The sequence below is a fragment of the Rhincodon typus genome, chromosome 5 (assembly GCF_021869965.1).
Source record: "Rhincodon typus isolate 14 chromosome 5, sRhiTyp1.1, whole genome shotgun sequence".
NCBI classification, from domain to species: Eukaryota; Metazoa; Chordata; class Chondrichthyes; order Orectolobiformes; family Rhincodontidae; genus Rhincodon; species Rhincodon typus.
Genome location: NC_063336.1, coordinates 20,792,738 through 20,810,122, shown reverse-complemented (window position 1 = coordinate 20,810,122; position 17,385 = coordinate 20,792,738). Strand labels below are relative to the sequence as shown.

Genomic DNA, 17,385 nt, shown 5'->3' with positions numbered 1-17,385 from the left:
CATGTTGATAACCATTTTGCTTCCAAAATTATGGGTAACAGTGGTCAATAATGATCTGGAGATTCAGCATCACTATCAATGTTAGTTAAGCAATGGACAAATTTATCACAACTAAAATCCTAAAAACAATCAAAGAAACAGAAATACTAAAAAAAAATACATGAAGATGACAATTATTCACGTCACAGCACATAGGAACAACAGGAGGTCTTTTCACTCCTAAAACCTGTTCTGACATTTAGTGAAATCATGACTACATGATCAAATTCCTCACACCCAAATTTGCTCAATATATCTTATGGTTAAGAAAAGTATAAATATCAGATTTGTAATTAACAATTGAACCAGTAGCAATTGTCATATGCAAAAAATAACTTGAAAACTACTATATTTGGCTCAGGAGTATTTCCTTACTTTACTTTTGAAAGGACTGGCTACAATGTATAGACTATCGTGTTTGACATTGTATTTCTGCAAAGTATGAAGTCATTCTATTTGTTTGCTTTGTTCCTTATAATTACATTATATCGCAATCAAATAACTCCTTAACTTCTTAAATTCTAGAGAACATAACCCTGGTTGGTATAATCTTGACTTTTATTTTAAATCCAAGCAACAGAGTCTGGTCTAAGAGGAAATAAAGGGTTAAATTCACACTTTCAGAATAGTGCAACAAATCCCCACAGAGGAAACAGATTTTATTTTGGGGATTTTCTGGTTGGTTCAAAAACTGCAGCCCCTCACAGAGGGTGTTAGCAACCAGTGGAAATTAAAGAAACTGAGATGCTACATGAGGAGCACTGTGGATTGTTTCTTGACTATGTTGTGACTGGATCTCAGGTTCACAGACTCTTCCTTTTCTTGTCTAATTCTATGAAAATGGGATTTGATTCATTTACCTGACACTATTGTTGAAAACTCAAGTATAAAGGAGGAAGGAAATGAGGCTGATATTTTAGCCTATCTTCTTTAACATAAATTCACCAGTTGGATTCTTAACTGAGAAACTTGTATTAATCAGAGATAGTAAGAACTGCCGATGCTGGAGTCAGAGATAACACAGTGTGGAGCTGGAGGAACACAGCAGGCCAGGCAGCATCAGAGGAGAAGGAAAGCTGACGTTTCGGGTCAGGACCCTTCTTCATAAAAGAAGAAGGGTCGCTACTTGAAATGTCAGCTAACTTGTATTAATCAGCCTGCCTATAAATTAAATCAGAACCATTATCTGGGAGTTATTATTTTGATTATTTTAGACAAAGCATTAACAAGTGGAGACCACCTCAAATACCAGCTGATGAAGAATATGTGGTAGTCCATCAGGTAGTTGCTCGATCCGAGTATCTTATTAGAATTCTACAATTGGCTCACAAAATTTTAATGGCAAGTCACTTAGGTACGAGGACATGAAGGCTAAATTACTGAAACATTTTTATTGACTAGAATTGTTTAAAACATGGTTAAATTTTGCCAGAAAGCCAAACAGGTCAGATAGTGAGGAACCCCATCAATTAAACCTGCACCTTTAATTCTGATTAATGTTGAGGAACATTCAGCAGAGTTTTAATAGATCGTATAGGACCCCAAACTAATACTATGAGTGAGAATCAGTACCTATTAATAATTACTAATGTTTCAACCTGATTTGCTGCAAATGTCTTTAGGCATAGTTACAGCAAAAGTGGCAGTGGAAAGTTAGCTCATTTTTTAGAACAAGAAACAGAATTACTCAAAGAAATAAAATTTTGATCTTGATCTGTTTCTATGTCACACATATTCAAAGGAATAATGGGTAGCTACAGAATAAAACAATGCATTCAGCTTATTATTCAAAATCTCAAACAGCATTGCAATAATGGCATCAAACTTTAAACCCTATGTTTAGAGTTTAAGAATGTCCTAATGTTTAGAATAAAGGAATTCCCTCGTACCGTCTGCTATTGGGGATGTGCTTAATAAGTCTGCAGAATTCAGTCCTTTTCAACCTGATATACAAACATGAGGCATATAATCTTTAAAGTAACTGAAGAAAAATAACAAAATCTTAAGAGATTACATTTCTGATTTACAGTCTATGTTTGAGAAAAACTAACCAAAAAGTGTGTGTGTTGCATTTTGAATGGGCATTTGTAGGACAAAATGTTTTTTACAACTTGAAAGCTGGATTAATTACCACATTGTTTTTAGCAGCACCAAATTATACTCAGCCTTTAAAAGTGACTGTTGATGCCAATGATGTTGGTGCTGGTGCAGTACTGTTACAGCAGGATAAGGTGGGGAATTGAACAGTCAGCTAGCTCCACAGCACTGAAGTCATGTCAACAGAAATGTTCAATAGTGGAGCCAAAGACATGGAAGCTAGCACTAGCTCAACAACATTTTGAAGTTTACACATCCAGGAACACTGCAGACTCTGATTTATAGACAACGATTCTTTAAGCAACTTGAACAATTTCGTAATAAAATTCTGAACCTGTTTTGTTGGAGTTTAATCTACAGCCATATAATTTGCAAAATAATTGATGTGGGAGGAAGAGACAATGTTATTTGTCAAGGGAACGTGGAAGAACAAAATGCCATCATCAAAATGACTTGTGTGGAATGATTGTTTGAAAGTCCTTATGTGTTCTATGTAAACATATTATTGCTGTCAATTTAAAATAGAAATTGCAAGGAAATGTTGATAAGAAGTAATGATGATTCTTAAAAATATATTTTCACTATTTTTGCAGGGAGGTGTGATGAAGGTTTATAATATATGATTACGTTTTGAAAACTTGGCTTCTAAAGTATAGCTAAATGGGTTTTTGCGGTTCAGGGTTTCATTTCTGTGAAGGTCAGAGACTCTTTCTTTAGAAACTCAATTTCTAAGAAATTATAGTGACTTAACCTAAATGACCTCTTACAATAACTGCTGAAAGATTTACATGTTGAGTTTTTACAAGCTTTTAATGCTATAACCATAAAACTTGAAAATAATTCATAGGGCAGAGAGGGGTTGGGGCATGATCAATTCGGAAGTGAGTGAACCATTGAGAAAAGGTACATGGCTCCATGATCTTTATATTTTCATAAAATTCTTTCGCCTTTTCCATAAGCATTGGTCCAGAGGTACATGGACGTTCCAAACTCTAACAAAAGTCATTCATACAATGCACTATCCAAGTCTTCAAGCTTAGGAATATGAAGTATATACTTTTATCACACTCTGATCTCAAAAAACTTTCTAAAAACTTTTCATTTTGCTCTTTCATGTCACAGATAGTTAAGGAACCAACAGTGAATTCCTGCATAAGGTCATTGTGAATTTCACTCTTTTCCAGTCTTTCACATATTTCTGTTTTGAAATCCTTTAGTCCTTGCATGGGAGTCATCTTAGGCGCAATAGTGGATAGATGGGTGAGAAATTTCAGATACAATATGATCACAGATTGAACTAACTGTTACTGTAATGGCACCTGCATGAGGAAAGACAATGGTCAGCACAACTAGTAGTGGCTCTCATCTCATGAGTATTACTACATGGGAGGTGAACATATGCACATTGGAACTTGGCACATCAAGTTCAAACAGGCGTTTTTGAAGAAAACATCGAGGTAAAGATTGAGGCTTCAGCTGGGGAGCTAATTGACACCACATTCCCAGCTTCTGACATCCTCTAGTAGCCACAGTAATTGTGTGACTAATCCAGTTCATTTTCTCATCAGTGGTATTCTGTCTTTGTTTAAGATAGTCAATCTACACTGAATCCACTCCAAGGCCAATACACTGTTCTCTGCTGCCATGAACTATTAACAGTAATTCAGCTGTGGTCTTTGCATGGCTGAAGCATGACTTCTATACTTTAAAGTTTGCTAGACCAAGGACAGTATTCAGTTAACTTTTTTTGAATTACAGTATCAAAGCTTTTCCTGCATCTATTCATGATCATATTTACCTGGACCCCAAGTCTCATTGGACCTCCACTGTTTCTAGCTTTTCACTATAAAAAGTTTAATTCTTTTTAACCTCCAATTGGTTGACCTCATATTCGCCTACCCTGCGTCTATTTGTCACTGAGCTCACTCAATTAATTAGTATCTCTTTGTTATTTCTCTTTTCCTATCTCTCCCTCTGAAGTGTATGTCAAAGATCCGATCAAATTATTTTGAATAGAAGCAAGGATATGATTCTCGGTGCCCTGGTCAATATTCATTCCCCAATTAATATCACCAGATTACCAGATCATTAGCGTATTACTGTTTGTAGCAGCTTTCTGTGTGCAAATTGGTTCATGTGTTTCCCATATTACAGAAATTACTGTACTTTATAAAGAGCCGGAAGGCCATAAATGGAATAGAGTATTCAGTTCTGGTCATCACTCTTCATGAGAGACATTAAGGCATTAGAGAATGTGCAGAGAAGATTTACAAGAACAGTCCCAAGGATGAGGAACTTTAGTTTTGTAGATAGATGGGAGAAATTCAGGCTTCTTTTCCTTGCAGAGTAGAATAAAACTGTTCCCATTAATGGGAGGGCCATTAACAACATGATGGAGGCAGGGGTGGTGTAGCACTTGTGAATTGCTCCTTCAACAGCCAGCAGAGACAATCAGTCAAATGGTTCAGATCTATGCTATGATCATTCTAAAAATGTGCAAAGGTCCAGAGAATATACTGACGAGATTTACTCAATCGTTCCAGGAATTAGGGATTTTAGGTTCAAGACTAGGTTATTCTGCTTTGACCAAATGTGATTGGCGAGAGATTTTGTAGAGGTGTGCAAGATTCTGGGAGGTTGAGAAAGTCAATGGTACAGAGACGACAGGACAGATTTAAGGTTTAAGAGCAAGAAAATAGGGCAAGCAGGATGAAGAACATTTCGTGCAGCGAGTGGTAATGACATGGACCACACTGCCTACACTGGTGATGGAAGAACAGATGATGAAATATTTCAAAACAAAATTGGATGGACATTTGAAAGAAATAAACTTACAAGGCTGCAGCGGAATAGAGCAGTTAAACAACAAATTAGGTAATTACTACATCTCATCAATAAAAGAGGGCCAGATCAACTTCAAGAAGATTCTATGGATCTTTTTAATTAAGCTGCTGGTGCTTTGATGTTTCAGTAATATTTAGTAATGCTAAGTACCAAAACAGCAGGGTAAATGGTCTACTATTTATGTAAAAAGATAAGCAATTTCAGTTGGAAGACTGATTCAAGCAAACTAACTCTTGCTATTTTTCGAGGTAATGTTGAAGTACTTAGCCATATTGTTGAACCTTATTCAAATTCCTCAGGATTTTCGGTTGGCGTTGAGGCGCAACATCAACATATCATAAAGTATACATCAAATAAATATATTAGTATAAAAAGGAATAAAATTCCATCTCAGTAATTGAAGGATTTGCAACCATAAGTATTAGTCATCCTGTACAACATATCAGCGTAGAGAAAAACCACGGGAGATCTGATCTGTCCCAATGACAGAACACTGCACTTGGAATGAGTGACAGGGTTAATCCAAAATATTCATTGTGGCGACAGGATATTTTCTATGTTGAAGAGCTGGTTTGAAGAAAACACACTGCGCCACATTGCGATAATGATTGAATAAACCATTGACATCGTTGATTTCACATGATGCATCTGGCTTTTAAAAAGCCTATATCATATTAACCAACTTGGTAAGTAGGGTCTATGATCTTCACAATGAAAGTAGTCTTATTGGGGTCACACAAACTTCAAAAATCATATACATTTCAAGTTTTGCAAGTGCAATTTGGATTTTGAGGAACAAGTGGCAGACAAACTTAACTAGGCTGAGATGCGACTGCAGTACATGCAGAATAGTAATTTCACTGTATAGTGTACACTGTCGTATAGTACTGCTCTGAATGGTTTTCAAATGCATCTCAAAATTTGATGAGTGTCCAGCTGGATTTGACAAAAAAATTATTGCTGGCACTTTTTAGTGCCACCAGTAACCTAGCTAGTTGTGCTTGCAAACATTGTACCATTACACATACGCTGGGTACATGAATGATCCAAAATACAACCACAACATTAGTTAAGCTATCTGAACTAGACCAACTTGAGATAGTTGGTGCTAGGTCAGTCATATCTAGACAATCATTTTGGACAGTTATCAAAGGCCTTCAGCTATTCCCTCAGCCTCGATGACCAATTGCTTGGAGGAACTGTGCCAGACAAAGTAGATTTCTTACAGAAGATGTGAAGTACAATAATCAAATTTTGCTTGCAAAAAATGAACAACCATCAACTGCTTCAGCAGCAATCATGGCAGATGCTTCCAATTTCTCTATAGATTAATACAGCTCTCCTTGTCAGACCTTGGAGTAACTTATCAAATGCTATCCTCAGAGGATATCAACACTGTTAAATTCAAAGTTTTGGCGTGTATATCTGCCTTGATATTGATACTTGATTTGATTTTTGCTACAACATGAAAGAAGAATACCAATTTCAGAGAAGATCCAAAGACAATTTATGATATGCAGCAACTTTTATCAGCAGCTTACGCATAATGCAGTTCATTAACAATAATGCAGATTTTCAAAAAAAAAAAAAAAAAAAAAAAAAAAAAAAAAAAACTTACGTTCCTCCTCTTTTGGATCCAATTGTGTCACGCTAACAGAAAGACGGTCAACACGTTCCTGGAGAGAGTTAACCCTGAAGGAGAAACTATGAGCTTCATTGAAGAGCTCCCCAAATATATCTTCAGCATATTTACCTAAAGAGCAATTCAAAAAAAAATTACATCAGGTTGAAGTTTGGAAAAGAACGCTAAGATTGCAACAATGAAGAAGTCACAAAAAAAATTGAGCTTAGATATTTATCCACAAGTCCAAAGGAATGCTATGTGAGATCATTAAGATGACTTGAGAAGAAATCAGTCAATAAAAATTATTTTCATAAATCATAAAGCTTTAAAGTATATTGATCTGTCTACTTGGTTTAATTTCCATCCCTTTCTTGCTCATACCCTTTCGAAATTTCTTTAAAACTATTTATCCATTTCACTTTAAAAAGTTATCACGGATGGCCTTGTTGCTGTAATGTTCCACCAGAAACATGAAAGAAAATTTCTCCTAGCTTTCTTTTTGACAATGAACTTGAATTTATGCCCTCTAATTATCAACTTGCTAACCAATGACAGATTTTTAACCAGTTACCTCATCAAAACTTCTCAATTTTGCATACTTCTATTAGTTTTCTCTCACCTTTCTCTCTTCCAAAGGAACTAGTGAATTTCGTAAGTTTCTTAAAACAAATTCCCTCATCTTAGCAAATCTCTTTAGCATCCTCATCATGACCTTAACTTTTCTAAACCAGAGCTTCTAATGTAGGCATGTTATTCTAATGGTGTGCTTAGTAAATCATTTATATTGTAAAACATCATACTTTCTTACACTACGCACCTTAGACCCAACAATTCTTTCTTTAAAACTTCATGGACTTTCCTACCACATTTAAAGATATGTTTGAACCCCCAAGTTGATTAGCTTTTTTATTCTCATTAAAGTTTTATGATTAGGAATGTATATCTCATCATTTATTTAAAAATAATCATGCATTTACTTAAATTTCTTCCACCTGTACAATCCACCAACCTATACCCTTAGAAATTCACTTACAATTCTCTTCAAAGTTGCTGCACTGTACTGTTTACAAACTTGCATTCAAAACATGCATTATTCATAATTCTGAATGTTCTACTGTTTAGCCAACTTTTAATTCACAAGGCAGGAAATAAGCGAGTGGAAATCCAAGACAGATGAACAACTGTCCAAGTATGAAGTACAGGAGATTTTAACCCCAGAGCCAATCAACATATTTCAAGAAAAACTCAAGTGCATTCCAGTAAGTATCCATCATATTACAGCTGTACCCACAGGGGAGTGTAGACAGAATTGTGTGATTTAACTTGCCCCAACTATTTCAATTGCCTGCATTGCCTGTTTCTAGACCTAAGGTTTCCATTAGGTTTCCCCTGGACAGTCAACCAAGGGCACCAATGGTGGCCAAATGTACCAGGTTTCCTTAAGAGCTATATTGAACCTAAAGGATAAAAATTCAAATGAATGAATATGCAAATCAGAAGCAAAGTAGGCTTTTCAGCCTTGCGAGCTGCTATGCCATTCAAAAAGCTGGCTGATTAGATCATAACATCAAAACCACATTTTCGCCAACCTCTGATAACCTATTAACCCCCATCTCTCTGCCTAAAAACATTCAATGACTCTGCTTTCACCACCTTCTCAGGAACAGAATTCCAAATACACAAACCCCAAAACAAAAATTGCTAATCTGTTTTAAACACGTGACCTCTGATTTTTAGAAAGTGACCCCATATTTCTGGATTCTCTCATAAGATGGTACAACCTCTCCATAGCTACCCTGTCAAGAATGCTCAGGATTTATGTACTTCAATCAAGTCATCAAAATACTGTCTAATCTTTCCCTAAAACGCAATCTGTCCATTCCAGCTATTAGTTTAGTGAACCTTCTCTGGACTACCTCCTCCCTTAAATTAGATGATTACTATGCCCAGAAGTCCAGATCTGGTCTCACAATGTCCCATAGAATTGAAGCGTAACCTCCCTATTTTACATTCAATTCCCCTTGCTTGCTGTATGTGCAAACTAATCTTTTGTAATTCATGCATTAGGACATCCAAATCTCTGATTTAACCTATCTGCAATAAACTCCCCATTATCTGGCATATATAGGGAATGAGGGGTGTTGGTTACATGAACCTGCCAGTTGCATGAGAAATACTCTTACAGAAACCCAATACAGTATATGCTCAAAATCTTTTGAATAAAAAAAAAATCTTAAATCTACATGTCAAAAGGGTAGTGCAATTTACTTAGTGAGTTATTTGATCAGGGTCATCAACAGAACTAGCACTTGTGCCTTGAGTAACAGTTGATGTTGAGGACTGAGATGATGTGGATTTTGGCCGCAAAGCCCTCTTGAATAAATTTCTTATCTGCCTGCTTGCATGCTTTGCTCGCTTCTTTCAAAGATTGGGAATGGAGGAAGTGAAACTGCATTAGTTTGTGCAGTATAGCAGTTTTTCTACTTTTCAAGACTGAATTAACTCCACAAAAGGTCTGTACCCAATCACCAAGTCACCTTTTACTAAGACACAAACAGTCCTTGACTATAGTACTGCCTCATACAGGGTCATGTACCAGAGCCTTTTTTAGGTGTCAGCCAGATCTTCCTGATTGGACCAGATTTACAGCCCCAGTCAGGGAACTCATATTCCGTAAGGTCCAGCTGGCTGATCTTATAACAATCACTACAAGGATATTTTCAAATCCTTCAGCAGCAGACCGCCATAACACTCTTCCAACCTGCTCCCTTCTTCAATATTTGATTATTCTTCTTGAATTTTAGGTTTGTTACTATCCAAAACATTTGTAACATAAGCAGATATAATACAATGCGGAGCTGGAGGAACACAGCAGGCCAGGCAGCATCAGAGGAGCAGGAAAGCTGACATTTCGGATCAGAACCCTTCTTCAGAAATGGGGGAAGGGAGCTATGAAATAAAGAGAGAGAGGAGACGAGGGGTGGGTCTAGGGAAGGTACGTAGGATGGTGATAGGTAAGTGAATATATGCAGTGGTGGGGATTGGTCAGTGAGGTGGGAGGAGTGGATGGACAGGTTGTGTCAGGTCAAGGAGGTGGGGATGAGAGGGAAGGTTGGTCATGGGATGAGGCTGGGGGTGGGGAGATTTTGAAACTAGTAAAGTCCACATTTAGACCATTGGGTTGTAGGCTCCCAAGGTGGAATATGAGGTGCTGCTCCTCCAGTTTCCGGAGGGCGCCATTGTGACACTGGAGGTGGCCCAGGTGGACATGTCGCCCAGGGAGCGGGAGGGGGAGTTGAAGTAGTTTGCGACGAGAAAGTGGTGTCATTTTTCGTTAACAGGGCGCAGGTGCTCTACAAAAGCATCTTTGTTTACATCCAGCCATTCATCAAGTTCATCTCTGAAAATGCTTTTCATTGGATTTATAGCACTAACACAATCAACAGGAAGCCATAACAAACTTTTCCATCCCATGCTGCATCTCAAAGTGAGTGAACCATCCTTGAGAAAAGGCACATGGCTCAGTGATCTTCATCTTTTCATAAAGTTCTTTTGCCTTTTCCACAAACATTGATCTAGAGATATGTGCACCCTCCACACTCTAACAAAAATCATTCATACAATGCACTTTTCAAGACTTTAAGTTTAGGATTTTGCAGTATATGATGCTCCCCTTTTCCAGTCATTCATATATTCCTATTTTGAAGTCAAAACAACATTTTTTCACTTTAGTCCTTGCATAGTAGTCATCTTAGGCAAAATAGTAGATCAACATGTGAAAGATTTCAGATATAATATGACCACAAATTCAACTAGCTGTTACTGTAATGGCATCTGCATAAGGAAAGACAATGGTCAGCGCAGCTTGCAGCAGCTAGGAGTACTGTGCATGGAAGGTGAACATGTGCCAAGTTCAAATAGGCATTTTTGAAGAAACCTCACAAGTATGGTAAATTTTCTTCGAAATTTTTGCCAGTTTTATAAGAATTCTAGATGCTTGGGTACTAATTAAGGGGAGCTCACTGTATATCCTTTTGACTACATTTTTCTCTTTACAAGACACCTTCCTATTTTGTATCATTTGTAAGTGGTAATCATACCTTCCATTCTTCATCTAAAATTGCAAGCAGTTGAGGTCCCAGTACCAATTGCTGTGCACACCAATAGTTATATCAATTGATCATTTCATTTGTTTACAATCTAATGTAAGTATAAAATCTTCACATAACAGAAACATGTCATAAGAATGGTTCAGGCAACAAAAGGCATGACAACGAGCACACTGATTGTCATTTGACCTCTGCAAAATGCACTATCACTCGATATGCATTGACTAGGTTAATGAAGAGAATCCTGTGTTTTTACAATATAATTTGTTACGTCAAGAAATGGTGAGAGGGAAGGGGTGGAAATGATTGAGTGACTTTCTGAAGTCTATCTAAGTTCTGAGGAAAGGTCATCGGACCCGAAACGTTAACCCTCTGTTTTCTCCTTCACAGATGCTGCCAGACCCGCTGAGCTTTTCCAGCAACATTGTTTTTGTTCAGAAAGTCACCTATCGGTTGAGAATAAATCATAAAATTAGTGTCACAAATCCCATTATGATGGAGGCATTGGTCCAAAAGGAAAGAGAATAATTTGCTGGTCAGTCTGAACTCACTTACCTGGGTTTACACCTGATAGGCATCTTTTCATAGTCACTGAACAAGCGTGCATTAACCTTTCATTAAACCAGCCATTTAAAAGCATCAGAAATACCACTGTATCATACAGTAATCATGCATAAGTTTTTCAACTACATCTATAAAACTAAAAGATGGAAATGATGTAATCATTTCAAGTATTTTAAAAGAATCAAGGTAACGTTCAAAAAAAAGTGAAAAGAATCACAGAATTCCCACAGTGTGGAAACAGGCCACTTGGCCCAGCAGGCCACACGGACCCTCCAAACAGCATCCCACTCAGACCCATCCCCCTACCTCAACCTTGCAATCCTGCATCTCTTGTGGCAAATGCACCTAACCTACACATCTCTGAACACTATGGGCAATTTAGCTTGGCCAACCCACTTACCTTGCACATCTTTGGACTGTGGGAGGAAACCGGAACACCCAGCGGAAACCCATGCAGACAGTGGGAGAATGTGCAAACTCCACACAGAGTGTCGCCCAAGGTGGGTCCCTGTTGCTGTGAGGCAGCAATGCTAACCACTGAGCCACCGTGCCACCTTATTAAAATATGCAATGGCTCATTCAAAAGATACAGGGAAAAAAATTTCAAGTTTTACAATAAACCATAAAACCAATTTCTATGCCATATATGCCAAGTGATTAACGCTACTCTTATTAGTTATGGTGCAAGTGTTACATAATAACATGTTTTAATTTAGATACATAATTTATTGTTGCAATACCAGAACATATGGGAAAATGCATTTAAGGTTCAATGCAAGTTACTTACTTAGGCTACTCAGCTGCCGGATTACGTTTGCTAAAGAAACATTCGTCACACATTCCAGTTCATTCCGGATACTCCCTGGCAGTACTGTATGGCACAGATATCTGGGCTCTATGTTCCTTTTCACCAATGGCATGCTGAATTAAAATTAAAGAACGAGGAACCTGGATTAGAGAAAAAGAATGTTTCTATTAGCCTTCTTCAGAAGTAGGCGGAATCATTACATCATGGAACTTTTAATTTGTGGGAACCTATTACTTTATTTTTCATGAAACCCCATTTTTCCAGGGACAGGCAGACAGAAAGAAAAAGAGTAAAATCAGTGTAGAACTGCTTTCATTCTCACAAAAGTAAAATAATTTTTGAATGCAAAGATAAGTAAAGCTGCGTCATAATAATTTAGTACAAGAAGAGTTAAAAATTGGATGATCTTACGACAAGGGTGGAGTTCCCTCTATTAAAAGGAGTGAGGGATTGAACAACATTTTACCAAAAATTAGCTAAGTGTCAAGTTCAGGGAGTTTCATGGAGGGAATGAGCCCTAGCAAGTTTTCTTACGCAATTTTACACTGCTAAACTTTTCATGCATGTATTACACCTCTATGGCACCACACTTGTGCTATCATGTACTGACCAGTGATGTGAGCATGTGTCACTGCAAGGTCCTTCTGGCATTTCCAGCACCATATTTAATGTCCAGCTGTGCACTACATCAAATGCTACCAACCAGGAATAGCCCTTCACAGTAACATGGTGTGGAGGGAAATGAAAATGAAAAGCTTCTGAGGGCATATAGGTAGCACTGCATTGCAAATATCAGTTCACAATTGTATATATACTGCATTTTTGTATATCAGATTGGCTGTGATTGTAAACATAGAAAACAGCAACAGGAGTAAGCCATTTGGCCCTTCAAGTCTGCTCTGTCATTCATTACAATCATGGCTGATCATTCAACCCAACAGCCTGTTCCCGCTTTTTTTCCATATCCTTTGGTCGCTTTAGCCCCAAGTCCTATATCCAACTTCTTCTTGAAATATCCAATGTTTTGGCCTCATCTGCTTTCTGTGGTAGCGAATTCCACAAGCTCACCACTCAATGGGTATAGAAATTTCTCCTCATCTCAGTCTCCTTAGATTGTGAGCCCTGGTTCTGGTCCTGTTAAAATTTTATAGGTTATGAGATTCTCCCCATTCTTCAGAACTCCAGTGGACATAATAGTAACTGATTCAACCTCTCCTCATACATCAGTCCTGCCATCCCTGGAATCAGTCTGTTAAATCTTTGCTGCACTTCCTTGACAGCAAGAACATCCTTTATCAAATAAAGGAGACCAGAATGGTGCACAATATTCCAGGTGCGGTCACACTAAGGCCATGTATAAATGCAGCAAGACATCGTTGCTCCTATACTGTAATCCTCTTGCAGTGAAAGCCAGCATACCATGTGCCTTCTTTACTTCCGGTTACACTACATGCTTAACTTCAACTGGTGTCTGAGAACAACCACGTCTTGGTACATATTCCCTCCCTCAATTTATAGGCATTCAGATAATAATCTGCCCTCCTATTTTTGCCACCAAAGTGGATATCCTGACATTTATCCACATTATATTTCATCTGCCATGTACTTGCCCATTCAGCTTGCCCAAATCACACTGAAGCATCTCTGCATTCTCCTCACAGTTCACACCCCCCACCCAGCTTTATGCCATCTGCAAATTTGGAGATATTACATATAGTTACATTTAGTACATTAAAATAAAAGGACATTCTAATGCTAATTCTAGTTCCCTCATCTAGATTATTAATATACTGTGTGAATAGCTGGGGTCCTAGCTCTGATCCCTGCTGTACCCCAGTAGTCACTGCCTGCCATTTGGAAAAAGAACTATTTATTTTTATTTCGTCATGCAATGTTAGAACCCTAAGGGAGTGCTACTCTTTTCCTAATGCCTTGTGTAGCATAAAATGCTGTTACAAATGCTGTTATTATTCAATGTGGAGCATCACATGTTGGAAAGCCTTCAAACTGTTGAAACCATTTATTTTTGTTGTTCAATAAAAGTTAAGAAAAAATACCCAAGCAAAACAAAAAACCCGCATTTGCTTCTGGGTGTAAACAGGGACTGCTTGCTTTTTGAGCAAATTTGGAGCCAATGAATGATCGCTGCACCCAGCTTATGTCAATTGAAACCAGGTATCAATTAAATCATGCCCATTTGTTGTGCCAGACTCTGCGCCGCTCTATCATGCCCAGTGATGTTAAAACTGAAAGAACTGCGGACGCTGTAAATGAGGAACAAAAACAAAAGTTGCTGGAAAAGCTCAGCAGTCTGGCAGCATCTGTGAAGAAAATATCGGAGTTAACATTTCGAGTCCGGTGACCTTTCCTCAATTCTGGACCAGAAACGTTAACCGTGATATTTTCTTCACAGATGCTGCCATGCCGAGTAACGTGCTGCCTTCTCGACGTCGTCATCTTCCTCCTTGCAAGACTGCTGCCACTTTCCCAAGCTTTAAATCTCCTGAAGATGATGAGCTTCATTGCTCAAAAATAGCCCTTGTTGAAGAATGGGCTGCACGGTGTCTATGCTCGGCCTTAATCGGGGCTTGCATGATGGACTCATCAGCTGTGGTTGCAGAGGGTTGCTCTCATCTCAAAGTAACTATCCTTGGAAAGCATGTAGCCCTCAAACCACTGTTCTAAAGCACAAATGCATTATAGCAGCTTCCAGGGCTCCTGGCGCAGTCTTCTAAGATATAATCACAACAATCACAGACAACTTGTATGCTCTTGGAATGGAATCCTTTTCTGTCGATTAAGCATGCTCTATTATGACAAAGTCTTCTCAATATAACTTGTGTACAGTCTATAGTGCCCTGTGGGTGGCGAGTTATGTTGTAAAACCTACTGCCCGGGCTACAGTATCGTTCTTATCACAGGAAAATGTGATGGTGGTGTAATCTAGCACAAATTGCATCGGTAACAGTCTTGATACATTGCTGAATTGAGAACCAAGGTATCATATACATGTCCCCAGTGATTCCTGGAAGCAGCCTGTTGTATAAAAAAAATTAGCATTGATAATTGATAGCTACCAGGATAGGATGGATACTCAACCCCTTCAGGTCACAGGTCCCTCTGCAGCAGTTGACATAGTTCTGTGACAGCATCCCAAGATATCCTCAACTTGCAGTAGCAAAGCAGCTAGCTCATCTGAAGAAAACTGCATTGAGGATGATTGCTTCTGGTCAACCTGTAGTTCCTCTGCATCCTGAGGATATTTTCAGCTGTGGCTTTTTTATGTGGAGACTGCTGAAAAAGCCTTTGGAGGTTGGGGTGTGTCCTGGGCTTACTGGCATATCTCTGCAATTGCTCTGCACCTTTGTAGCATCACAGTCACAGTGACAATGACCCTGCTGCGGCTAGATCTATTGGTTACAGCTCCAATTAAACTGGAGAAACAGAACAAGTCCTTAGTAGCATGAGCAGTTAGGATTCACATTACACACAAATGACAGTTCAACATATAATGGGACATGAAAGACTCCAACAAGCATCCTCCAGTGGTTCCCAGAATCACAGATGCCAGTCTTCAGCCAATTTGATTCATACTGCGTAATATCAAGAAATGGCTAGTGGCACTGGATACTTTAAAGGCTATGTGCCCTGACTACATTCCAACAATAATAGCAAAGACCTGTCCTCCTGAAATTGTAACACCTGGAGCTAAGCTGTTCCAGTACATTTACAAGACTGGGGATGGACTCTGGGTGGGATGTTCCTTGCTGGGTCGATGTGGACTCGATGGGCCAAATGGCCTGCTTCCACACTGGGATTCTATGATTCTATTAAGCAGCATTTGCTTAGTAATTAGCTGCTCCCAAACGCTCAGTTTACTATCTACCAGGGCCACTCAGCTCCTGACATCATTTTAACCTTGGTTCAAACTTGGACAAAACAGCAGAATTCCGGAGGTGAGGACAGAGTGACTGCCCTTGACTTCAAGGCTGCATGTGACTGAATGTGGCATCAAGGACCCTAGTAAAATCGGAATAAATGAGTATCAGAGGTATTGGAGTCATACCTGGCACAAAGGAAGATGGTTGTGGTTGTTGGAGATAAGTCATCTTAGTTCCTGGACATCTCTGCAGGAGTTCCTCAGGGTAGTGCCTTTGGCCTAACCATCCTCATCTGCTTCTTGAATGACCTTTCCTCCATCATAAAGTCAGACATGACGATGTTCAGCCAACGATTCATCACCATTCACGAGTCCTCAGATATTGAAGTAGATCATGTCCAAATGCAGCAAGACAGGTTTGGGCTGACAAGTGGCAAATAATATTTGTGCCACACAAGTTCCAGTCAAAAACCATCTCCAATGAGAGACAATCTAATGATTGATATTCAATGGCATCACCATCACTGAATCTCCCACTAACATCATCCTGGGGATTGCCATTGACTAGAAACTAAACTGGACTAGCCATTCAAGTCAACATTTCAGGTAGTGTCCTTCAGTCCAAAATGTGGGCTTCTCCTTTCCTCCAGATGCTGTCTGGCTTACTGTGTTCTTCCAGCCTCCCGTTTGTCTACCTTGGATTCCAGCATCTGCAGGTTTTTTTTGTCTCTAGCCATACAAGTACTGTGGCTACAAAGCAGGCCAGAGGTCAGGAATCTTGAAGCGTGTAACCTGTTCCCTGACTGATCTTTGTGCATCTCACAACTGACTTACTGTGAATCTCTAGACAGACTGCACTGTAAAATTGGAGTAAAGAGTAAAATTATTTAACGTGTAAAACCAGTGCAGCATCTGATTTCCATGGGTGTATTCACTTTATCCCCTTAAAAGCTGGAACATTAAATCTAATGTCTAAATTGTGTACGCAGAATCGACAATGATTTTAATGATCAAAGTCATGAATTAATTAGTCCTGCCTTTAAAGTAAATGCATGGTGACAATATACATCGTTACAAACCTACTTAAAACTGCTAAGCTAGCATACTTTATTTGGTTATCTAGAGCTGAAACATCTCATTTAACAACTACTCATTTGACCCTTTCGTGAGGGGGGAGGTTAGAGTTAAGTGGAGAGTTTTTCTTCTGCCCACATTCTCTTTTCAACTACTTTTTGCATGTGACTTCCTGATTTCTGTAACTAAGGTTTTTTATCATCACAATGGCAGCAATCAATTTAAATTTTTCCCACTGGTATTAGACTTGGATGATCTCTGCCACGTTTCTTACTGTACTGTCTACTAACAAGTTGTGGATGAGCACTCTCCAGCTTAACACTGGCAATTCTAAGGCCACAAGGTG

At 38.7% G+C, this 17,385-nt stretch overlaps 1 protein-coding gene across 4 annotated transcripts in view; it reads right to left on the bottom strand.

Annotated features, from left to right (window-relative positions):
* Window positions 1–17,385, bottom strand: part of wasf1 (WASP family member 1) — a 102,794-nt gene that overhangs the window by 33,336 nt on the left and 52,073 nt on the right. For 3 of the 4 annotated variants that reach the window (XM_048596816.1, XM_048596814.1, XM_048596813.1), the window contains exons 2-3: window positions 12,065–12,225; window positions 6,599–6,733 (exon numbers count right to left, since the gene is read on the bottom strand). In XM_048596816.1, coding sequence (XP_048452773.1) covers window positions 6,599–6,733; window positions 12,065–12,197 — 268 coding nt within the window. In that variant the 5' untranslated portion in view covers window positions 12,198–12,225. The remainder of the gene's footprint in view (window positions 1–6,598; window positions 6,734–12,064; window positions 12,226–17,385) is intronic. The other variant, XM_048596815.1, reaches the window with a different exon arrangement.